Here is a 25825-nt window from a genome sequence, read left to right on the forward strand (position 1 = left end):
ATGTCTATCATAACCATAGCAGGAAAATGAGAAGAAACAAAGACCTTAAACTAAAAGGAAAAGCAAGTTCTTCTCCATAGCTTGGAATATGGATATTGGATACAGTATGAAGTAGATCCCAAGGAGAAGCATAGTTACTAAAGACAGAACAATTAGATACTAATTGTTTGCATTCCTACTGCAACATAAATTAAGAAGGAAACTTTTGGAACTGTAAGATTATTTTAAAGCACCTTTTCTAGTAAATGTTAAAAGAGTAGCTTTTTTCAAGACAAAGATCAACTGGTGTGAATATGCCTTTTTTTTTCTGCTCACATCTACATTTATGTCCATGTGGGATAAAGTTGGATGACACCAATTCCCCCAGATAGTGAGGAAAGTGGGGGGAAAAAGGACAGAGGGGATTGATAGATTAACCCCTATATTTTGGGTTTATCTCATGTCCATTTTAGATCTCATTCAAGTTTTCTCTTGGTTTTTCAAAACTATTGATCCTGGCATTCTATTTGAGCCTCATCATCAAATATTAGATCTTAATATTAGACTAAAAATCTTCTAATATATTTCCCTTCATTCTATTGATATACTCGAAGGGGTTTAAATAGAGACTACCTCTACAAACTCTTTAAACTCTAAAAACTCTCTAAACTCTATAAATGTATAGAAATTATATTAGTTATAGCACAGAGTTCTGTACAGAAATGATGTTAGTTATAGAACAGAGTTAAGGTCTTTTGTGCAAAACTTACTCTCAGTTGTATTTGACTTGATGACACTTAACCACTGCTAAATGAAACTAGTGCTGTTATATCTGGAGGAACACTCTTCCACTTTGTACATTACTGTTTGTCAATGTGCTGTATGAAGTAACCTGGGTTTGCTGTAATGCTGAACCTTGTACCATTGGGTTATCAATTACTAGAATGGTTTCCCAATGTGGACAGTGTTTGATGGAGCTCCCAGTTGTAGAACAGGTTTGGAAACAGGAGTGGCATCCACTTCCTAAACCATATGCCTCTGGGAACTCTGTAAACTTGGAGAAATGACGATAGTTATGGAAAGGCATTAGTTCTTTTGTTCATAGAGTCGCTATGAGTCATGCTCAACTTGACAGCAAACAACAACAACAACTTGAAAGTGGTACCTTGGATAAGAGAGAAGTTTTTCTCATAATGAAGAATATTTGGCGAATAGTGTCAACATCTGGAAAACAAAAATCCTCACCAGTGGACCACTAGGCAACATCATGACAAAGAGAGAAAAGTTGAAATTGTCAAAGATTTCATTTCATATGGATCCACATGAATCATCCATGGTAGCAGTCATGAAACTAACATACACATTGCATTGGACAAATCTACACTCAGGGTACACAACAACAACAACAACAACAACAACAAGTGCCAAAAAGATGAAGTCCCTTGGTGGAAAGAATGGTTAACAAACATGGCTACCAGTGGAAATGGTAGAGGTTCCCCCCTCTGCCATTGTTCTAGCCATTTTGCCAATCTATCTCATTGAGGGTTGTCTTCTTTTTTGCTGACCTTTTACTTTTTACTTTGGATGACTCTCTACCCCTGTAAGGAGTTGTGCTGTCAATTCAAAGGCAGGCAGTTCAAGTCCACCACTTGCTCCATGGGATAAAGATGGACAATTTGTTCCCATGTGATTTACAGCCTCTAAAAACCTACTGGAGGGTCGGCTCTGAGTTGGCTCTGACTTGATGGCAATGAGTTGAGTCCACAGGACACAGGTGAAAATGGAGGCATTTTTGACCTGGCATAAATGTTAATATGTTTAGGAAGGTACTGCTTTTACAATTGCAATGTCTAGATATGGCACCTGAAATTGCTGTATCATCTTTCTCCAGCCTGAATGAAGAGTTTTGCAATATGGCAAGAGGCAAGAGAATAATAGCTCAGACAGAAAGCCATCCTGAAATTGTAGAGGTTCTTGTCCACACAGAGGCACCTTAAGAAATGCCCTAACAAGAGAAAGACATAAGAGGAATCCAAATTGGGAAAGAGGAGGTAAAATTATCTCTCTATGCTGATGACATGATAGTATACTTAGAAAACCCTAAAGATTCAGCAAGAAAACTATTGGACATAGTTGACCAATTCAGAAAAGTAGCAGGATACAAGATCAACATACAAAAATCAGTTGGATTTCTCTACAGTGACAAAGAGAATACAGAGCTGGAGCTAAGAAAAACAATACCCTTCACAATAGCTAATCACAAGAGAAAATATTTGGGAGTAAATATAACTAGAAGCACAAAGGATCTATTCAAAGAAAATTACAAAACATTACTACAGGAAACAAAAAGAGACCTGGAGAAGTGGAAGAATATCCCTTGCTCATGGATAGGAAGACTCAATATTGTGAAAACAGCAATACTACCAAAGGCAATTTACACGTTCAATGTGATCCCAATTCAAATACCAATGCCATTCTTCAATGAGATGGAAAAGGCACTCTCCAGCTTCATTTGGAATGGCAATAAGTCCCGAATAATCAAAGCACTCCTTAAAAATAGAAGAAAGGTAGGAAGCATCTCACTCCCTGATTTAAAATCCTACTACACTGCCATGGTGGTTAAGATAGCATGATACTGATACAATGACAGACACATAGATCAATGGAAAAGAATTGAGAACCCAGAAATCGGCCCATCTACCTATGATCAACTGACTTTTGACAAGGAGATTAAATCATTTAAGTGGGGAAACGACCTTTTTAACAAATGGTGCTGGCAAAATTGGAAAAATATCTGCAGAAGACTTAAGCAAGATTCACTCCTCACTCCATACACAAAAACCAACTCAAGGTGGATCATGGACCTAGGACTAAAACCAAGGACTATAAACTTCATTAAAGAAAAGTTTGGAAGAACTTTAGTAGTCCTAATCCACAATATAAACAGTCTTCCAAGTATCCTGAAAAATCTACAACCAGGAGACGATAAAATAGATGAATGGGACCTTCTAAGAATCAAATCCCTATACACATCCAAAAACTTTTCCAACAGGGTAAAAAGGGAAGCCAAAGACTGTGAAAAAGTGTTTGGTAATGACATGTAAGATAAGGGACTTACATCTAGAATTTATAAAATACTTGAGCACCACAACATGATAAATATAAATAATGCAATTGAAAAATGGGCACAGGATATGAACACTCACTTCACCAAAGAAGACATTCAGATGGCCAACAAACACATGGAGAAATGTTCAAAATCCCTAGCTCTAAGAGAGATGCAAATTAAAACAACTATGAGATATCATCTCACCCCAGTAAGAACAGCAAAATTTAACAAAACAGCAAGCAACAAATGCTGGCAAGGTTGTGGAGAGACTGAACACCACTGTGGAAAGTGGTGTGGCGCTTCCTCAAAAAGTTGCAAATAGAGATACCATTTGACCCAGCAATTCCATTACTGGGAATATACCCTAAAGAGACCATAAACGACATCCAAGCAGATATATGCACACCCATGTTTATCATGGCTTTGTTCACAAAAGCAAGGAGTTGGAAGCAACCTAAATGCCCCACAACAAATGAATTGATAAAGAAGCTGTGATATATTCACATAATGGAATACTATGCTGCATTGAAAAACAAGGAACTCATGCAATATTATTCAAAATGCATGACCCTGGAGAACATTATGTTGAGTGAAATATCTCAGTCACAAAAGGACAAACACTGCATAGTGTCACTGCTGTAGAATGGGACTGACATCAGGGTTGGGGTAAGAATGAGAAAAACTAGATAAATTATGTATACTGCATTGAAACTGATGAGGAGAGAATAGTTTAGAAGCAATATATTTTAGGGCATTATGAGTATCATATTTTAATCTGCAGCCCTCAGGCCGGGTTCACATTGTTTTCCTGTTAAACATTCTTCTAGGCTGTACAGCACTGGTCTGTGCATTGCTGTACAGAGGTAACTCGTGGTTGCTGTGATGCCGAGCACTGGGACACTGATGTGCCAAACATGGTGATGGTCACCCATGATGGACAGTATTTGCTGGAGCTTCCTGACTAAAACAAGCCTGGAAGCCGGAGTAGCATCCACTTCTGAAATGGCTTGCCTCCGGAAACTCTATGTACAAACAGTGCTCAGGCCTTTCGTTTATCGGGTCACTATGAGTCGTCTATGACTCGATGGCACCTAATAGCAACAACAGTATGATTATCATAAGAGTCTGGAATGAAAGTTGCAGAGTGGAGTATATTGGGGGGGGGGCGTGTGAGAGCGGTGCGGGGGGATTGTGTACCAATGAAGGACTTTTACTTTTCAAAGAGAAGAGTGAAATGGGGGGGGGGCAGGGATAAAACTGCAACAATGAATGAATGGAAATCCAAAATCTCTGTAAATGTTAATTGAAATTAATTAAAAAAAATTAAAAAAAGAAAGACTTAGTGACCTGTTGTTATCATCAGGAGCCACTGAGTCAACTATGACTCTAAATGATCCTATGAACAATAGACTGGAAACTTGCCCTATCGTGTGCCATCTTCACAACATCCAACATGCTCAAACGCACTGTTACAGTAATTATGTAAAACATTTATTTTTATTACAGTGACTATGTATTCCTTTGATCTTCTTTATGTACTACTTAGGAGAAATCAGCCACTGAAAGTTCTATGGAACAGTGTCCTTCTTTGACACACATGGACCAACCAGGATGGACTCAGTTGCAACAAGTGGTGATTATAATTACAAAGGATTATAGAGTCTTGAACTACAATAGTGTTGGCAAGCTTTCTGTGAAAAGCCAGATTGTAAACATTTCAAGCTTCACAGGCCAGCCAGTCATTTTTAACTATTACATTTTCACATATGATGTACATAGGGTTTAAAAGAAAATATCATTCAAGAAGTTGTTCTCTATTAAAAAAACCTCAAACCCCAAACAAACCCTTGAATAATGTGCAAGCTGTTTGTATTGGGATAAGGTGTCCAATTCTGTGCCCACTATGAAAGCAACTGCTGGTTATATGCAAATGAAGGGTGTGGCTTGTTTACAAACAGGTAGTAGGCTAGAGTTGGCCTTGCACTGTAGAAGCATAAACCCTTAACAGAAAACAAAATTTGTACTCTTGAATGTGAAATTTAAATAGCTTACAAGGAGGCGATTGATGTGCACTTGCTGGGGTAAGAGTCCCAAGGCAGCTGCCACTCCTTGGCGGAATATCCGAAGCAAGGTTATGTTCAGCTTGTTTACATCCATTTGAAGTGTCTGGAAAAACAAAGACAAAAAGAAATCCATATTATGTTAAGATCTGGCTCATTCAATTCCAGACTGAGGACTTGTCACGACAATTTCAGTGACTCAATTTCATCTTACTCAAAAGTAAAATTATAAAGACATGTTTTGGGGGGTACGTGAAAATTAAATGGTCCTAGTGGTAAGGAATTATGCTGCCAGCTAAGGCATGCATTCAAATCCACCAGCTGCTCTGCGGGGGAAAGGTGGGCAGTCTCCTGTGTGACTTGCTGCATCAGAAAACCTGCTGGAGGGTCAGCTGTGAGTTGCAACAGTAGTTAAAATTACAAGTGTGTTGTATAATAATGCAATGTGCACAGCTATAAGGAATAATGCAAAAGACTGTTAATAAAATGCTACTGACATGTATGATTTTTTTTTTTTTAGTTCAAATCTTAATGATAGAATAGCATCCCTGGTCACAAGTTTTTTGGTGTGTTTTCCCCCCCAGTAGTTCAGGGTAAAAAGCAACTTCAGCTTGTGTTCACACACAGTCATATAGAGAGGAAAGCACTATGAAAGAATCATAATTGCAGACTCGGCTGTTCCTGTACATACTGACCTATTTCCAGAATAAAGCAAAAGAAAAAGGTACAATACACTTCACATCTGGTCAGGACACCAGTGGTACTAATGATATGTGTTTGGATAAATGCTCTTAATTGTCAGGCTTGCTGTGGAAAAAATAACAGCAACTAAATGTTTAAAAATGTCTACAATAAAAACTAAATTGTGGTTTCAATGATAGAACCATAACATAAGTCATGAGTACTAGAACCAATAATCAGTTTACTGTATCTTTTTAAAATGCAATATAATTTTTAATTTTTTGAGATATATAATTTACAAGACGGAGAACCCAACTCTTCACACATTTCTTCTGTTTTTATAATGCTTCATTCACTAAATGAACATAGTAGGAAATTTAAAAACCCACCATCCATTTAATAAAGTGAGTCATACATCTACATTGATAGATTACAGGTTGCTTTACAAGTGGATTGTATAGAAAGGAACTCTGAAAGGACCTTTTATCACTTTGCTCTCAAAGGCAAATGATAGTGCTTTGGGATTTTAGTTTTGTTAGGAAATATAATATCTTCTGTACATAACCTCTTTCTCATTGTTGTTAAGTTAGAACCAACTCCCTGACCTTTTACTGGGTTTCTGAGGCTGTAACTAGGAAGAGATGGCCCATACTTCTCTCCTGGAGCTGTTGGTGGGTTTAGGGTATCAGAGACACATGACCTTTAGGGTAAGAGTGCAACTCCCTACCTACAACAGAACTCTCAAGTAAAGAAAATATAAACCAGTGAAAAAAATGAGTGACTAGATGAAATACAGGAATCAGAGGGAAATAAGGAAGTAACAAAAAACTAACCAAAACAAAACAACAACCCACAACAACATGTAGTGGTTTCTATCAAAGATGGTCAATCTAGATGAAACTCCATATTGGTTATACACCTTTGGCAAGAGTTATTAGGCTTGTTCATTCCATTCATCAGAGAGCTGGACAATAATTAAAGATGACAGAAGGAGAATTGATGCCTTTGAGTTGTGGTGCTGGAGAAGAGTACTGAACATACCACGGACCACCAAGAGAACAAATGGGTCTGTCTTGGAGAGGATGAAACCAAGTTTCTCCTTGAAGGTTAGGATTTTGAAGTTCTGTCTCACAAACTTTGGGCACGTGGCCAGGAGGGACTGGTCCTTGGATAAGGACATCATGCTCGGAATAGTGGAGAGACAGCACAGGCTAGGAAGACCCTAGATGAGATGGATTGAAACAACATCTGGAGTAAGGAAGGTAGGTATGTTGGAATCAATGAGACTGGCTCAGGACAGGGCAGGCTTCAGAGCTTCTGCACATAGGGTTGCTATGAGTCACAGACGACTTGATGGCACATAACAACAACATGTTAGGTAGCTGGAGCTGAGCTCTGAAACAACTTGAGATCCAAAAAAGGGAACAGCACTTGAAAAACTCTACCTCATAGCCAAAGTGCACAATATAACTTACTTTTGGAAATGGGGAAAGAAACTTTTAGCAATACCTGAATTGTTGTTTTGTACCTAGTTACATCAACACCATCAGTAATGATTTTTTCTAGATAAAATTTATCACAATTACTTGCTTTATTATTCTCTGCTCTCTTCTAAAGTCTAAAAAAATGTGTTCCACATTTAGGAATATAATTTAGTACAGGAAGTAAGTCTTGAGCTAAGCTTGGAAGAATGAATAGGGCTTTGACATGTATTAATGAGAAAAACAACATTATACTTTGAAAGCATGCTTTATGCATCCACCTGCTAACCCAAGAGATTAGAAAACCCAGTCTAACAGTGGCTGTGAGAATGGGTTTACTTTCCTGTAGAAGTCTGCTTTCAGCTCTTTGAGGCTGCAGACACTGTCATTAGTTGTGGGACATTATATTAGAGACTCTGTCCACCTCTCTTCCTTGAAGAGGCCAATGATGGGCTCCTCAGTTCTAGAAAACAGTGATGAGGACACTCTGACTTCTGGCTCAGCAGCAGTGTTTGTCAAGCAGGGTAAGCAGGCAGGCAGTGCCCTGGACCCCCAGGGGCAGGGTTTGGAGCCAACAGTCCACACTGGGAACTGAGAGTCAGGAGGGTTGTGTACACACTTGAGAATTAAATTCCCAGGGCCATGATTAACTTGAGGCTTGTAACTGTGGAAACAGTATTAAAGTCGTTCTTAGTTCCTCAGATTGAAATGGTAAATGGGAAGTGAAATGGGAACTCAAGATTAAAAACCATTCAAGAAGGCAACATCCTAAGAAGGAAAAAGCCATGCATTTGAAAGGGAAATTCAGCCTATCCAACTAAAATGAAGAAGTAAATTGAAGTAATTAGTTAATTTACACGGAAATAATCTGGCTCTTTGCAACAAAACATGTGAATCGTTTGCCTCAGCCCTCTGCCTGCCTGTGAAAAGCCGAGTTGATTTTACAATGCATTCACATATTCCTGACTATTCCACAAAAACAGTGATGCTAAAAAAAAAAAGCTCTCATAATGTAGTACCTAACAGACAGTGCTGATAACCAAAAGACTTCGTGTCTCTGGTGGTTCAAATCCATCCTTGACTCTGAGGAAGAAAGATGAGCAGTCTTCTCCAACTAAGAATCACAGCCTGAGAAATCTGGAGAGGGTAGCTATGAACTGAAATAGCATTAGTGACAATGAGGGAAAAGTAGTATTAACAGGTATACTGTATGTTGTTTTTATGTATGCTGCTTTCTTGTGCTAAGCAGCTAGTGGATTCAAACCATGTGCTTTTGGGTTGCCAGCACAACTTCTTACCCACTTAGCCACCAGAGCTCCTTTACATAGATAGTGTTGTGAAGTATCCTTGAGTGGAAATAATCTCATAGCATATACTCCAGCTAGTTTTCAGAGGCAGTAAAACCTAATAAATATCAAGTATTATATGTGGTGGTTGTTGTTATTATGTGCTGTTGAGTCACTTGTGAGTCATAGTGACCCTGTGTGCAACACATCTGAACCCTAACACACCTATCCTCATTAACCCAGTTACAAAATCAACCCATATTACTGTTCCTTCACCCTTTCATGCATGACACCCCTCTCTAAGAATTGGTCCTTCCTTGCAACATGCCCAAAGTATGTCAGATGAACATTCAGGACCTTCAGAATTCTTGTCTCCAAGGATCAGCCTGGTTTCACCCTCTCTTGGATGAACCTGTTTGTTCTGGCAATCCCACAGCTCAAAGGCATCAATTATCCTTCTATCAGCCTTATATATTTTCCAGCTTTCTGATGCATAATAAGTAATTGTGAAGACTATGGCCTGGATCAGGCACACCTTAATCTGTAGATGGACATCATTGCTCTTCAGCACTTTGGAGAGGTCCCTGACAGTGAACTTTCCCAATGTATTTTTTTTCCTGACTGCTGGTACCAAGAGTGTTGATGTGGAACTGAGCAAACTAAAGCTATTAACAGTCTCAGTCTCTTCATCATCTATCATGATGCTGCCAATTGGTCCAGTGGTCAGAGTCTTTGTTTTCTTGATATTGAGCTTCAATCAATATTTAAGGCTGCAGGCCTTGACCTTCACCAGCAAGTGCTTCAGGTCTTCCTCAGTTTCATTAAGCAAGGTTGTGTCATCTGCATAGTGCAAGTTAATGAGTCTTTCTCCAATCCTGATGCTACATTCCTCCTCATAGAGTCCACCCTCCCAGATGACCTGTTCTGCATATAGATTTAAAACGTATGGAGATAGGACACATTGCTGGCATGCACCCTTTCTGATTTTGAACCATGCAATGCTTCCTTGCTCTGTTCTGGTGACTGCCTTCTGGTCTAAGAATAGGTTTCGTATAAGCACAATCTAGTATTCCAGGATTTCCATTCTCCTCAGAGTCAGCCACAATTTTTTTGTGATTCAAACAGTCAAAGCCTTTGCATAGTCAATGAAACACAGATAGACATTCCTCTGGTGTTTTCTGCTTTCAGCCAAGATTCATCTAACATTAGCCATAATATCCCTAGTACCAGGTATTATATATTTGGGACTTCCCCAAATTACTGAGATGCAATTATGTCAGTTTAAAGCCTATGTGCACCTGATTCAGGCCATGGATCACTTGCTATGCATCTGAGAGCTGGACAATTAATAAGGATGGTAGAAAAAAAAATTGATACTTTTGGGCTGTGGCAGTGGAGAAGAATACTGAATATCCTATGGGTTGCTAAAAGAAAAAACAATATGTCTTGAAAAAAGTGCAGCCAGAGTGTTCCTTGTAGGTTAAAATGGCAAAGCTTCATGTCACTTATTTTGGACATGAAGGTAGGCAAGGCCGTTCCTTGGAAGGGAACAACATTGTTGAAAAGGTGGAGGGTCAGTGAAGGACAGAAGAATGCCTAATGTGATAAATTGACATTGTGATTGCAACAAAGGGCAAAGGGCTGAAGTGTGTCAGAGATGATGAGGTTGGCATAGGATAGGACAGGGTGCAGGCCTATTGTTTGTTGGGTCACTAGGAGTTGTACTCAAAGATACCTAACAACAAGAAAAACAATATGTGCCATTTGGGGAAAAGAAAGGATTCTCAGACAAAATGAGGATTGCCTTTCAGACCAATTAAGCCTTCTTGCAGTTAGAGAATATAGCTATCTCCTTCTTCTGGATAGATGCTAGAAATACACAGCTTCGCCTTTTCCTGTTATATGAAATCATAAAAATGAGGATAAAATATAAATTTCCATGGCAATAATAACTGTCTCAGCTTTAAACCATATAACTGCGCAATGTAGATTTTAAACCCAGCTGGTCATTTTTATCATTTAATGTGCAAATGATTTAAGTTTTTCATTTCAAAGAGATTTTTAAATGTTCTCTCCAAATGCCAATGCTAAGTTAGTTCACAGTAATGAATGATGCAAATAGAATTAATTATATAAGAGCAATTTAGTGTCTTTATTGATATTTTGAATACACAAATATATTAAAATTAAACATTATCAAAACCGCAAAAATTTCTCTCTCTGTATTCAGATTTTCAGGAGCCTCTACTCCCTCTGAAAACTCGTTGGAGGCCAATTTGATGGCACACAACAACTACTGCAATTACTTTATTAAGGGAACTGTTGTGGCCTAGTGTGTAAAGAGTTGCACTTCTAACCCAAAGGCAAGTGGCTCAAATCCAGTAGGAGAAAGCTGCTTTTTTTGTAAGATAAAAACGGGCAATTTCTGCCCATGCAATTTATAGCCTCTAAAAACACACTAGAGGGTTAGCTGTGTGTTGGTTCTGAGTCCATGGTAATGAGGAAGAAACTATCTATTAAGAAGTTTCTGAATTAATTCACAGGGTTCGGAGCTGTTGTGCATAGAGTCACTATGAGTTACAGGCAACACAACAGCACATAACAACAACAAGTTCCCACTTCCTTGCCCAAGGAATCACCAATTTGAAATATCTTTTTTTCTTTGGCCTCCATATGAGCCATGAAAGCTCATGAATTTTACCAGCCTTAGATATAATTCAGGGCAATGAAACTGATAAGAAAAATAACATTTGAATTTTGTACTAGTAATATATTTGAATTAATAAATATAATATTGACTACTAGGTGCTTATTCTTCACAGTCAGTTTTATTATTTTTGCCTATGAGTGGAACAAGATTATAAATGTTGGTCTCTGAATGCCTTCTCCTCAAAGCAGCCTGGTCATTGGTTATATCTGATGAGTGAGGATGGCAGGCAGTCGGCCCATTATGGTTTTGTGGTGGTGGTGGTGGTGGTGGTGGTATGTGCTGTTGATTTGAAACTGATTCACAGCTTATCACAGCTTACTCTGCAGCAGGTTTTGAGAGGTTGTAAATTGCATGGGATGAGATTGCCAATCTTTTTCCCACAGAGCAGTTGGTGGATTCAAACTGCCTACCTTTGACTTGGCAGCACAAAGAATACAAATGTTGGGAACAAGGAAGAAGAGTCAGTTGTCGAAAAACATGGACTTGGTGACAGAAAGGAGGCTAGGGATAGAATTCTAGAATTCTGTAAAATCAGTGATTTATTTATAGCAAATACCTTTTATAAGATACATAAATGCAGGTTATACACATAGATTTCACCTGATTGGATGCACAGAAATCAGATAGTTTACATCTGTGGAAGGAACCGTTGGAGAAGGTCAATATCAGCAATGAAAAGTAGGCCAGGTGCTGATTGTGGAACATACCATCAACTGCTCATATGAAAGTTCAAATCAAAATTAAAGAAGGTTAAATCATATCCACAGGAATCAATTTGACCTTCAGTCTATCATCCATGAATTTAAAAACCAACTCAGGAATAGGTTTGAGAGCTTGAACATTAATGAATAAAGACCAGATAAGCTGTGGGAAGGTATCAAGACTATTTTTCACAAAGAATGCAAAAAGTCATTATAAAGAACGAAGAAGAAAAAAAGACCAAAATGGATGTCAGAAGAGACTCTGAATATTGCACTAGAGTGCTGAGAAGCCAAAGCAAAGAGAAGAAATCAAGAAGTTAAGGACCTGAATAGAAGATTTCAAAGGGCTGCTCAGGAAGACAAGGCAAAATAATGAAGAACGCAAGGAGCTGGAGTTGAAAAATCAAAAGGGCCAAATTAGCTCAGCATTTCTTAAACTAAAAGAACTAAAGAATAAATTCAAACCATGAGTTACCATGTTTAAGGATGCTATGCACAGAATACTGAATGATTCAAGAAGCATTAAAAGCAGATGGAAGGAGTATACACAGTCATTTTACCAAAAAGAATAGGCTGACACAGAAGAATTTTAAGAAACAATAGAAGATCAAGACGCAATGGTAATAAAGGAGGAAGTGCAGGCTGCTGTGAAGGACTTAGTGAAAAATAGAGTCCCAGGAATTGCTGGAATACCAATTCACGTATTTCAGCAAACAGATGCTGCCCTGCATGTGCTCACTAAGTTGTGCCAAGAAATCTGGAGGACAACTACTTGGCCAACTGACTGGAAGAGACCCATATTTATTCCCATTCCCAAAAAAAGTGACCTGACAGCGTGGAAATTATAAAAAAAAAAACAGCACTAATATCACACACTAGCAAAATCCTACTGAAGATTATCCAGAAAAGACTTGAACAGTAACATTGACAGAGAACAACCAGAAATGCAAGCTGGGTTTAGAAGAGGTTGTGGCATCAGGGACATTATTGCCAATGTCAGATGGATCTTGGCAGAAAGTAGGGAGTACCAGAATAATGTCTACCTTGTGTTTCATTGTCTATGCAAAGGCATAGACAATGTGTGGACCACAATAAATTGTGGCTAACCTAGAGGAAAATATTAATCTCAGAACACTTGACCATGCTTATACAAAAGGACCGAGAAGCAGTTTTCAGAACAGAGCAAAAAAACACTGCATGGTTTACAATCAGGAAAGGAGTGTGTCAGGGATGCATCCTGTCCTCATAACTTTTCAATCTGTATGCAGAACAGATCATTCAGGAAGTAGGGCTTTATGAGGAGGTGTGTGGCATCAAGATTGGAGGAAGACACATTAACAACCTGCATTATGCAGATGACACAACATTCCTTGCTGAAACTGAATAAGACCTGAAACCCTTGCTGGAAAAGGTCAATGACTGTAGTCTTCAATATGGAATGAAGCTCAATATCAAGAAAACAAAGATTCTCACCACTGGACCAATTGGCAGCACCATAATAGATGGAGAAGAGATTGAGGTTGTTAGCAATTACAGCTTGCTCAGATTCACAATAACACTCTTAACATCAGCAGTCAGGAAATCAAAAGATGAATTGCATTGGGAAAATCTGCTGTCATGGACCTCTCCAGAGTGTCAAAGAGCAATGATGTCAGTCTAGATACAAAGGTGCACCTAATCCAAGCCATAGTTTTCTCAATTACTTTTTATGCTTCAGAGTTTGGACAATGACTAAGGATGATGGAGGAATAGATGCCTTTGAGTTGTGGTGCTGGAGAAGAGTCTTGAACATATATAAAATGGACTGCCAAGAAAACAAATAGGTCTTAGAGAGGATGAAACCAAGCCTCTCCTGAGAGTCTAGGATTTTGAATCTCCATCTCATGTACTTTGGACACATGGCCAGGTGAGATCAGTCCTTGGAAAAGGACATCATTCTCAGAAAGGTGGATGGACAGTGCAGGAGAGGAAGACCCTGAATGAGATGGATTGATACAGTAACTGGGGTGATGGTTGGTATGTCGGAATTAGTGAGACTGGCTCATGACAGGGAAGGGTTCAGAGCTGTTGTACATAGGGCCGTTGTACATCAGAGGTGATTCAATGGCACATAACAACATTAACATACTATGACAGATTTGGAAGGAGGAGTGGCATCCTCTTCCTAAACAATATGCCTCTGCAAACTCTATGAACTTTGATAAATGTCAATAGTTGTAGAGGGGTTTCAGGCCTTTTATTTATTGGGTTGCTAAGAGCTTTGCTCGACTCAATGACAATCAGCAAGCAACAACAACAACAACAACAAGTTATAGAGGGTTGGTGTTTGTTTTGGTGTTTTGGTTTTTTTTCATTTGGAAGACAAAATATAAAAATCAAGATTGAGAAGAGAATTTAGTATGTAGTTGAGCTATGACTTATTATTAAAGATACTACAAATACATTTCATTTTTCCACTCAACAATATCACTATCACTCACAGGCAAGATCCTGCTGAAGATTATCCAAAACGAGTGGAAAAGTACATCAACAGAGAACTGCCAGATGTGTAAGTTGGGTTTAGACTCTTATAATGTCTCATGGCACTAGAGACATTATCTCCAATGGCAGATGGATCTTGGCAGAAAGTAGAGAGTACCAGTGTACTATCTGTGTTTCATTGACTATGTAAAGGCATTTGACTGTGCGGATCACAATAAATTGTTGTGGTTAACCTTGAGGATAATGGGATTCCCAGAACACTTGATTGTGCTTATGCAAAACCTGTATTTGGACCAGTAAGCAGTTCTCAGCAGGGAAACACTGCATGGTTCAAAATCAGGAAGAGAATGCATCAGTGATGTGTCCTGTCTCCATAACTTTTCAATCTATATGCAGAACAGATCACTGGGGAGGCTAGGTTTTATGAAGAGGAATGTGGCAACAGGATTAGAGGAAGACTCATCAACAACATATGTTATGCAGATGATACAACCTTGCTTGCTGAAACAGAGGTGCATCTGAAGAACTTGCTGAAGAAGGTCGAGAACTGTAGCTTTAAATATAGACTGAAGCTCACCTACCTCCAGGAGAAGATAAAATAGATGAATGGGACCTTCTAAGAATCAAATCACTATGCACATCCAAAAACTTCTCCAACAGGATAAAAAGGGAATCCACAGACTGGGGGAAAAAATATTTGTCAATGACATGTCTGATAAGGGGCTTATAGCTAAAATTTATAAAATGCTAGAGCACCACAAGAAGATAAACATAAACAACCCAATTGAGAAATGGGCATAGGATATGGACAGACACTTCACCAAAGAAGACATTCAGATGGCCAACAAACACATGAAGAAATGTTCAGAATCCCTAGCTCTAAAAGAGATGCAAGTTAAAACAACTATGAGATATCATCTCACCCCAGTAAGAATAGCAAAATTCAACAGAGCAGCAAACAAAAAATGCTGGTGAGGCTGTGGAGAAACTGGAATCCTTATTTACTGTTGGTGGGAGTGTAAAACGATGCAACCACTATGGAAGGCAGTATGACATTTTCTCAAAAAGTTGGAACTAGAAATACCATTTGACCCAGCAGTCCCACTACTGGATATATACCCTAAAGAAACCATAACTACCATCCAAGAAGATATATGCATGCCCATGTTTATTGCTGCTTTGTTCATAACAACAAAGAGTTGGAAACAACCCAAGTGTCCATCAACAAACGAATGGACAGACAAACTGTAGTATATTCAGACAATGGAATATTATGCAGCACTTAAAAACCAAGACCTCATAAACTATTATACAAAATGCGTGACCATGGAGGACATTATGCTGAGTGAAATATCTCAGTCACAAAAAAGAGAAATACTATATAATGCCACTGTTGTAAAACAGGACTGACAAGGGGATTGAGGGGAAACTAAGAAAAGGGTATTGAAACGAATAAGGGAGAGAACGGTATAAAAGGAATATATGATTAGGTATTATTGTTGTGACAAGAGTCCAGAATAAGAGCTGCATAGTAAATTGGTCTGTGGAGGGACTGTGTAACCATAAAAGAACTTGTTTTCCAAAGAAAACAGTAAACTGGGGGGGCAGGGAGGAAAATGTGCAACAATGAATGAATGGAAGTCCAAGTTCTTTATAAACTTACAATAAAATCTTACAATTAAAAAATTTTAAAAAGAAACAAACAAGAAAATAAAAAATTTTAACTCTTTTGAACAACAATAACACTCCCCACCCCCACCCCCGCCAGAGATGCTTCCTGCAAGCCAAGGTTTATGTAGTATTGTACAGAATTTTAAAATTTTAAAATAAGGATTAATAGACTATACTAGCAAGTAGACTAAAAGTGTTGTGTGTTGTTTGTTGGGCTTAACTGGGATTTACCACAGGATTCTTAGTTAGCAAACGAAAAAAAAGCAATAGTATGATTTATTTCAACTTTGTATTTCTACTTCTGACATGTGAAAAATTGTTAGACTTTTAGTTTTCAGCAATGCATTTTAGAATATATACAAACCCAGTCACAAAGAAGTCCAACTCCTCATCTGAATTTCCAAGTCACCAAATATTCTGTCTCTGCACGCACTATAAAACCCTCTGCTTTGACAAGATATAGACACATAACCACCCTATAGGACAGAGAAGAATTGCCTAATTGGGTGTAGGAGGCTGTGACTCTTTTCTCCTTTTGAGCAGCAAATGGTTTCAAACCACCAACCTTGAGGCTAGCATTTTAACCAGGACATCCAGGCAAATGTGAAAGTTCACTCCTCACCGCCCCCCCATGTAACATTAGACTTAAATGCAGGATAGATTTAAAGGAAAACTTTAAAGTTAAACCAGTGGAGCTCTGTTATCACTGTAATTAACACATCTAATCAAAACTTTAGTGATTTGAACCCATCAGTCGCTCAATCGAAAGAGGAAGCAGTCTACTTCTGGAAAAGATCAGAGCCTTGGAAACCCTGTGGTGGAATTCAACAGGGCTGTCATGGCTAGAATCTACTCGGTGTTAGAGTGGGTTAGGTATAAACACTACAAGATACTCAGTATATAGGGTCTATCTCCAACAGAGGCAAATGATCCAATCAGTTCCATGTGATTTCATTTTATTGGAGAAAATATCACGAAATGTCATTGCCATTTGTACAGTTAATCACTTTTACAACCCTAACCATCATGTTTCCTAATTGTTCATCAGGCTTAAGAGGAAGAAGCAGCTCAAGGCCCCTTAAATAACGCTTTAAGTAATTGTGACTAAACATTTCTCTCTAGTATATTCCATATAAGCAGGACCATAAATACATCCTTTTGTCTGATTTATTTCATTCACCATGTTTGCAAGGTTCATTCATATTATAATATGTATCCAAATTGACTGGCCCCCGGTTCTGCACGCAGGGGCTTCCAGTCTCCCCCTTTCTGCCCTGCAGATCCCTCTGTCTCCCCTCTGCGCGTCCCAGGACCGATCTTGGCTCAGCCTTGGGGCTTTTGTACCTGTAGGTGTGGCAAAACTTTACCCATGAGTCTCTTCTCTATTGACTGGCCCAATAACTTTCATAGTTAAAAAAGTATTTCTAGATCCGTCTTGAAGTACAACATTGTGAGTGACAGGATAATATCCATACCCTTACAAGGAAGTCCAGTGAATACCACTATCATTCAGATATATGCACCAACAACCAAAGCCAAAGAAGAAGAAACAGATTATTTCTGCAAACTTTTATTGTTGGAGATCAATCGAACATCAATAAAGATGCACTGATAATAATGGGTGACTGTAATGCAAAAGTTGGGAACAGAGAAGAAGAAGAATCAGCAGTTGGAAAACATGGACTTGGTGACAAAAATGAAGCTGGAGATAGAATGACTGAATTTTGCACAATCAATGACTTATTGAAAATATGTTTTATAAGAAACATAAATGCAGATTTGACACATGGATCTCACCTGATGGTACACACAAGAATCAGATTGATTACATCTGAGGAATGAACTGCTGGAGAAGCTCAATATCAGCTGTGAAAACTAGACCAGGAGCTAATTGTGGAACAGACCACCAACTCATATGCAAGTTCAAGCTGAAGCTGAGGAAAATTAAACCAAATCCACGTGAACCAAAATGTGACTTTGAGTTCATCCCACCTGAATTTCAGGAACAGGTTTGAGGGCTTGAACACTAATGAGTGAAGACTTAATGAGTTGTGGGAGGATGTCAAATGTATCATCCAGAAAGAGTGCAAATGGTCATTGCAAAGAAATAAGAGGGGGAAAAAGACCAAAAGGGATGTCTGAAGAAACTCTAAAAATTGCACTAGAGTGCAGAGAAGCCAAAGCAGAAGGAAGAAATCAAGATACTAAAGAGCTGAACAGAAGATTGCAAAAGGCAGCACGGGATGAAAAACCAAAATATTACAATGACATGTGCAAGGAGGTGGAGTCGGAAAATCAAAAGGGCAGAACTCGCTCAGCATTTCTTAAGCTCAAGGAACTGAACAAATTCAAACCTTGAGTTGCTATAATCAAGGATGCTTTAGGCAAAATATTAAATTATCCAGGAAGTATTAAAAGAAGATGGAAAGAATATACTGAGTCACTGTATCAAAACTAATTGGCAGACACAGGAGTATTTAATGAAATAACATATGAGCAAGAGCCTATGGTGATGAAGGAAGAACTTCAAGCTGCTTTGAAGGAAATAGCAAAAAATAAGGCCCCAGGAATAGATGGTATACCAATTGACATATTTCAGCTAATAGATGCTGCCCTGGATGAGCTCACCAAGTTGTGCTAAGAAATCTGGAAAACAACCACTTGGCCAACTGACTAGAAGAGATATGTATTTGTTCCCATTCCAAAGAAGGGTGACCCAACAGAGTGGGGAAACCATATAACAATATCATTGATTTCACATGCAAGCAAGATTCTACTGAAAATTATCCAAAAATGACTGGAAGAGCACATCAGCAGTGAACAGCCAGAAGTCCAGGCTGGGTTTAGGAGGGGTCATGGTACTAGGGATATTTAGCTGATGTTAGATGGATCTTAGGTGAAAGCAGGGAATACCAGAAGAATGTCTATATGTGTTTCATCGATTATGCAAAGGCATTTGACTGTGTGGATCATAACAAACTGTGGCTGACTCTGAGAAGAATGGGAATCCCAGAACTCTTGATCGTGCTAATGAGAAACCTATACTTGGACCAAGAGGCAGTCGTCAGAACAGAGCAGGGAAACACTGTATGGTTCAAATTGGGAAGGGCGTACACCAGGGATGTGTCCTATCTCCATACCTTTTCAACCTGTATGCAGAACAGATTATCCGAGAGGCTGAGCTCTATGAGGAGGAATGTGGGGTCAAGATTGGTGGAAGATCTATTAACAATCTGCGTTATGCAGATAACACAACCCTGCTTGTGAAAACTGAGGAAGACTTGAAATGCTTGCTGCAGAGGGTCAGGACTCCAGTCTTTAGTATAGATTGAAGCTCAATGTCAAGAAGACAAAGATTCTCACTACTGGGCCAATTGGCAGCATCAGGATGGATGGTGAAGACATTGAGATTGTTAACACCTGTAGTCTGCTTGGCTCCACGGTCAACACTCTTGGCACCGGTAGCCAGGAAATCAAAAAAGGTACTGCAATGGGAAAGTCTGCTGTTTGGGACCTCTCCAGGGTACTGAAGAGCAATGGTGTCACTCTGGAGACTAAGGTGCATCTGATACAGGCTATGGCCTTTGCAATCACTTGTTATGCATCAGAGAGTTGGACAATGACTAGGGAGGATAGAAGGAGAATTGATGCCTTTGAGCTGTGGTGCTGGAGAAGAGTATTGAATGTACCATGGACTACCAAGAAAACAAACAGATTCAACCTAGAGGGGGTTAATCCAGACTTCTCCTTGGAGACAAGGATTCTGGGGCTTCGTATGACATATTTTGGACATGTTGTAAGGACGGAGAGGTCCTTGGAGAGGGACATCATGATCAGGAGGGTGGAGGGACGGAGTAGGAGGGGAAGACCCTCTATGAGGTGGATTGATTCAGTGATTGGGTTAGTCGGGATGGGTGTGTCAGAGACTGTGGGATTGGCCCAGGATAGAGCAGTGTTTAGGGCTATTGTCCATAGGGTTGCTATGAGTTGCAAGCAACTCGACGGCACATAACAACAATATCCAAATTGAATTCCTCTTTATGACTGTGTGTATCACTTTTTTCATACTGTCACCTGCCTATGTTCACCTGGGCTGTTTTAACCTTTTAGCTGTTGTTAATAATGCTGCACGAACTGAAAAAAAAAATATTGGTTGATAATCAACATTAAGTAGACAAAGATTCTCACCTCTGGACCAATTGGTACAGTGATGGTGGAAGATGATGATGGATGGAGAAGAGATTGAGGTTGTTAACAGTTATAGCTTGCTTTGTTCCACAGCACTCTTGGCACCAGCAGTCAGGAAATCAAAAGACAAATTGCATTACGTAAATCTGCTGTCAGGGCCCTTTCCAGAGTACTGAGAAGCAACGGTGTCAGACTAGAGACTAAGGTGCCCTTGATCTAGTCCATGGTTTTTTCAATTACTTGCTATACATCAGAGAGCTGGGTGATGACAAAGGATGACAGAAGAATTGATGCCTTTGAGTTTTGATTCTGAAGCAGAGTCTTGAACATATCATAGACCACCAAGAAAATAGTCTGTTTTGGAGAGGAAGAAACAAATTTTCTGCTGGGAGGCTAGGATTTTGAAGCGCTGTCTCACGTACTTTGGGCACGTGGCCAGGAGGGAGCAATCCTTGAAGAAGGATGTTATGCTCAGTAGGGTGGAGAGACAGTGTGGAGAGCATGACCCAGGATGAGATAGATTGATACAGTGACTAGGGTAATGGGTGTAGGCATGCCAGAGTCAGTGAGACTGGCTCAGGACAGGGCAAAGTTCAGTGCTATTGTACATAGGGTTGTTATGAGTTGCAGGTGACTCAATGACATATAAAAACAATAACAACAACTGAAAGCAGAGAGTACCAGAGGACTGTCTATATGTGTTTCATTGACTAATCAAAGGCATTTGATTGTGTGGATCACAAAAAATTGTGGCTAATTTAGAGAAGAATGGGGATCCCAGGACACTAAATCATGCTCATGTGAAACCTTCTTGGACCAGAAAACTGTAGTCAAAGCAGAGCATGGAAGCACCACATGGTTCAAACTTGGGAAAGTTTTGCATCAGGGATGTGTCCTGCATCCAAACCTTTTCAATCTATATGTGGAAAAGATCATTCAAAAGACTGATCTTTATGAGTAATGTGGCATCATGATTGGAGGAAGACTCATAAACAACATGAATTATGCAGATGACACAACATTGCTGGCTAAAACTGAGGAGGACCTGAGGCATTTGCTGCAGAAGGTTAAGGTCTGCAGTCTTCAATATGGATTTTAGATAGTAACATTCAAGAAACTTAAAGAGATGACTGAGTAGAAAACTATTCTTGCTATACACAGCGCTATGAACCGAACACACTCTTGACACCAGCTGTCAGGAAATCAAAAGATGAATTGCATTAGGAACATCTGCTTATCAGGGACCCTCCAGAGTGTCAAAGAGCAACGATGTCAGTATAGAGACTAAGGTGCATCCGATCCAAGCCATGGCCTTCATAATTACTTGTTATGCATCAGAGAGCTGGCCAATAACTAAAGATGATAAAAGAAGAATCAATGCCTTTAAATCATGGTGCTGGAAATGAGTATTGAACATACTATGGACTGCCAAGAGAACAAACAGCTATATCCTGGAGAAGGTGAAGCAAAGTTGCTCTTTGAGGCCAGTTCATGAAGAAGGACATCGTGATTGGAAGTGTGGAGGGATAGCACAAGACATAAGACCCTGGATGAGATGGATTGACATAGTAACTGGAGTACGTGTGTCAGAAACAGTGAGATTGGCTCAGTATAGGGCTAGATTTAGAATTATTATGCATAGGGTCACTATGATTCATAGGCAACTTGAAGATACATAACAACTATAATGTAAATAACAAGAAGATATTGAACAGAAGAATTCAAAGGCCAGCTTGTGAGGACATAGCAAAGTATTATAATGGAATGTGCAGAGAGCTGGAATTGGAGAATAAAAAGAGAAGAACTCACTGCATTAATCAAGCTGAGAGAACTGGAAGTTAAATTTAAACCTCAAGTCTTAATATTGAAAGATGCTTTGGGCAATATATTGACAGACTCGGAAAGCATCCAAAGAAGATGAAGGGAAAACAGAGAATCACTGTACCTAAAAGAACATATTGACACTGAAGAATTTCAGGAAGTACTATTATAGCAGGAACCACCGGTAAAGGAAGAAGAACAGTAAGATATAGTTGATGATATTTCTATCAGATTGGCGCTTTGGTGGTAGAATTGTCACTTCCCAAGCGGGAGATCTAAGTTCTATTCCTGGCCAGTGCACTCAAGGGACTACTCGTTTGTCAGTAGAAGCTGGTGTGTTGCTGTTATGGTGTATATTTATCAGTGAAACTTCTTAAGATGGAAAAAAACTAGGAAAAATGGCCTAGTGATCCATTTCTGAAACTCAGCCAATGAAAACCCTGTGGATTACAGTGGTCTGATCTGAAAATAGGTTTTGTTCTGTTATGAATGGGGACACTGTAAATCTGGGTCCAACTCAAGGGCAGTTACCAGCATCTTATTTAGTTAGCTTTCTTATCAGATGTATCAGATAGCTTCTTTCAAGCAGGATCCATGAGTGCTGTATCTCCTAATGTTTTATATGCATGAAAATGTATTATTTATAGTGTCCTTGGCCATAAGTAATGGCTCAGCTAGTTATTAAATTATCTTTTCAATCCTTATTTTTATGTTTTGTCTTCAAATACTGTTATATCCAAATGCCTCCTGGCATTGAAATGTGTGAAAAATGCCATTGCCTGAGGCTGGCCTATTTTGTAGGTAATTTGCTTTTTCTGCTTAGAATCTCACAGGAGTCTTATTATCTTGAAATAGAAAAAAAAACTTCCCTGGGACAATTCCTTGGGTTAATAGTTCCTGGAATATGGTAATAAATGTGGTCCTTTCTATCTGTAGATTTCAGAATTTTTATTTCATAAATATTATTGCCCATTCAATAGTAGAAAGCTTTTTCTAATGAATATATTTATCTCACTATCTCATCTTCAAGGGCATCATTATGTATTTCCATATTATCTGTGTTGCTGATTTTAAAATATTTTATTTTTATTTAATGTGTCTGATACTTTAGTCTACTCTACCCTTTAAGAAGAGAAAAAAATCAGAAATTAATATTATTCTAAAAAATTTATATGTATGATGTTTATCGAGAGAAGGATGGGTGATCTTTTCCTATACAATTAATCACCTCTGAAAATATGCTGGAGGGTCAGCTATGGGTCAGTTATGACTCAACAGTAAACAAAAACCTCTCTCTCTCTCTCACACACACACACACACACACACACACACACACATTTACCAACATTATATTTATTTATTTATTTATTTACCAACTTTGTACCCCACACACACCTCCCTCAACATTTGTCAATTCAAGGTTTCCCATGTGTAAATGTTAGTTGATGCCTATTTAGAATAGATTATATTTATGTTTTCTGGCTTATGTTCTCTATTAGTTACGAACTGAGCTAAAACATAACCAGTTACGTCTAGTTCTTACCACTAAGGATTTTGAAAATTTATCTGGTCAGCTATGAGTTGGTTCTTGTTGTTTTTGTTGTTGTTGTTATGTGCCATCGAGTCACTTGCAACTCATAGAGACCCTATGTACAACAGCCCTAAACCCTGCTCTATCCTGTGCCAATTGCACCGCCTCTGACACACCCATCCCGATTACCCCAGTCACTGAATCAATCCACTTCATAGAGGGTCTTCCCCTCCTGCGCCATCCTTCCACCCTCCCAAGCATGATATCCTTCTCCAAGGACCTGTCCCTCCTTAAAACATGTCCAAATTATGTCAGACAAAGCCCCAGAATCTTTGCCTCCAAGGAGTAGCCTGCTTTAACCCTCTCTAGGATGAACCTGTTTGTTTTCTTGGCAGTCCATGGTACATTCAATACTCTTCTCCAGCACCACAGCTTAAAGGCATCAATTCTCCTTCTATCCTCCCTAGTCATTGTCCAACTCTCTGATGCATAACAAGTAATTGCAAAGACCATAGCCTGTATCAGACGCACCTTAGTCTCCAGAGACACACCGTTGCTCTTGAGTACTTTAGAGAGGACCCTAACAGCAGACTTTCCCATCGCAATCGCAATGCGTTTTTTTATTTCCTTGCTGCTGGTGCCAAGAGTGTTGGACTGAGGCTCAATGCCAAGAAAACAAAGATTCTCACCACTGGACCAGTTGGCAGCATCAGGATGGATGGCGAAGAGATTGAGATTGTTCACAGCTTCAGTTGGTTCGGCTCCATGGTCAACACTCTTGGTTCTTGTTAGACAGCAATAATTTTGAGTTTTGATACAAAGTTGAAAATCTTTCATTTAATGACCTCTGGATATACAGTTGTTGTTGTGTGCCATCCAGTCAGAACCAATTTATAGCTGACCCTTCAGCATATTCTTTGAGGAGATTGTCCTTCTCCTGCAGAGCTGCTGGTGGATTCGAACCTTGTGCCATTGGGAGTACAATGCAGCTTCTTAACCACTAGGGCACCAGAGCTCCAACAGGGGTGAGAAACTGAGTAACAATTTTGCTTATTAAGTGAAGACCTTATACCTTTTTAAAGTAGCCAGAGGAGCTCTAGTGTCATATTCCATAGGGAATTGTGCTACTAACCCAAGGGCTGTGTCTCTCTGATGTAGAGAATCCACCATAGGATAAGGATGGGCACTATACCCGTGGGCACTGTACAGCCTCCCTCAAAACTCCTGGGGGGTCAGTGATCAGCTATGAGTGTGCTCTGACTTGATGTGTTTGAGGTTGACTGTGGTGGTGCAGTGATTAAAACATTAAGTTCACTACTATAAAGATCAGTAGTTCAAACTCTTCAGTTGCTTCACAGGAGAAAGATGTGGCAGTTTGTTTCCAAAAAGATCAGAACCTTGGAAAGTTTAAAGGATAGGGTCTATAGGGTCATGTAATTTGGAATTGGCTCATGGAATGGGTTTGGTTTTGTTTTGGTATTTGCTGTTATTGTTATGTTCATCAAGTCAGAACCGATTCATAGCTGACTGACTCTCCAGCAGTTATGCAGACACAGAAAATCATTCGGGAGGAGACTGCGTATCTTTCTCCTGCAGGGCAGCTGGTGGATTCAAACTGCATGCCTTTAGGTTGTCAGTGTAGCCCCTCATCACCAGGACAAGAGAGCTCCTTTGCTAGTGACATGAACAGTAATAACTTTAAGACACTTATAAGTGGCCTTAATGTCAGAGTTTAAGTTACTCATCCTTAGACCTATCTAGAGTTCAAAGTCAGCTAGCAAAACTGGACCAGGGGGGAAAGCAATGATCAAAAAAGAATTTGATTTTGTAAAAGTGAGATCATCTACTTTTTTTTTTAACATTTTCAATTTTTAGTCTTAAAAATAGGAATCAAAATTGCAAAGGCAGATTTATAATCACTTTTGAATGAGAGGGTCATTTTGGAACATCACAAGAACGCATACTCAGATGGAAATCTAGTTAAACTGCGGTTGCTCCTCAGGTTGCATTCACTCCTGCATTTTCTCAATTAGTTCTTGCATTTGCCTTTCTCTTTTCCAACTTGCCGAGACTTAGCTTTACGTTCAAGAATTTTTTTCCGATCTTTATCCAATTTCAGCCTGGTA

At 39.2% G+C, this 25825-nt stretch overlaps 1 protein-coding gene across 1 annotated transcript in view; it reads right to left on the reverse strand.

Moving 5' to 3' along the window:
* Window positions 1–25825, reverse strand: part of PTPRR (protein tyrosine phosphatase, receptor type, R) — a 462079-nt gene that overhangs the window by 231244 nt on the left and 205010 nt on the right. Inside the window, exon 2 of the mRNA XM_006886086.1 lies at window positions 5141–5254. Within this exon, the coding sequence (XP_006886148.1) occupies window positions 5141–5254 (114 nt within the window). The remainder of the gene's footprint in view (window positions 1–5140; window positions 5255–25825) is intronic.

Source organism: Elephantulus edwardii, unplaced genomic scaffold (genome assembly GCF_000299155.1).
Source record: "Elephantulus edwardii isolate Elephantulus edwardi_28Jun2011 unplaced genomic scaffold, EleEdw1.0 scaffold00047, whole genome shotgun sequence".
In the NCBI taxonomy this organism is placed as follows: Eukaryota; Metazoa; Chordata; class Mammalia; order Macroscelidea; family Macroscelididae; genus Elephantulus; species Elephantulus edwardii.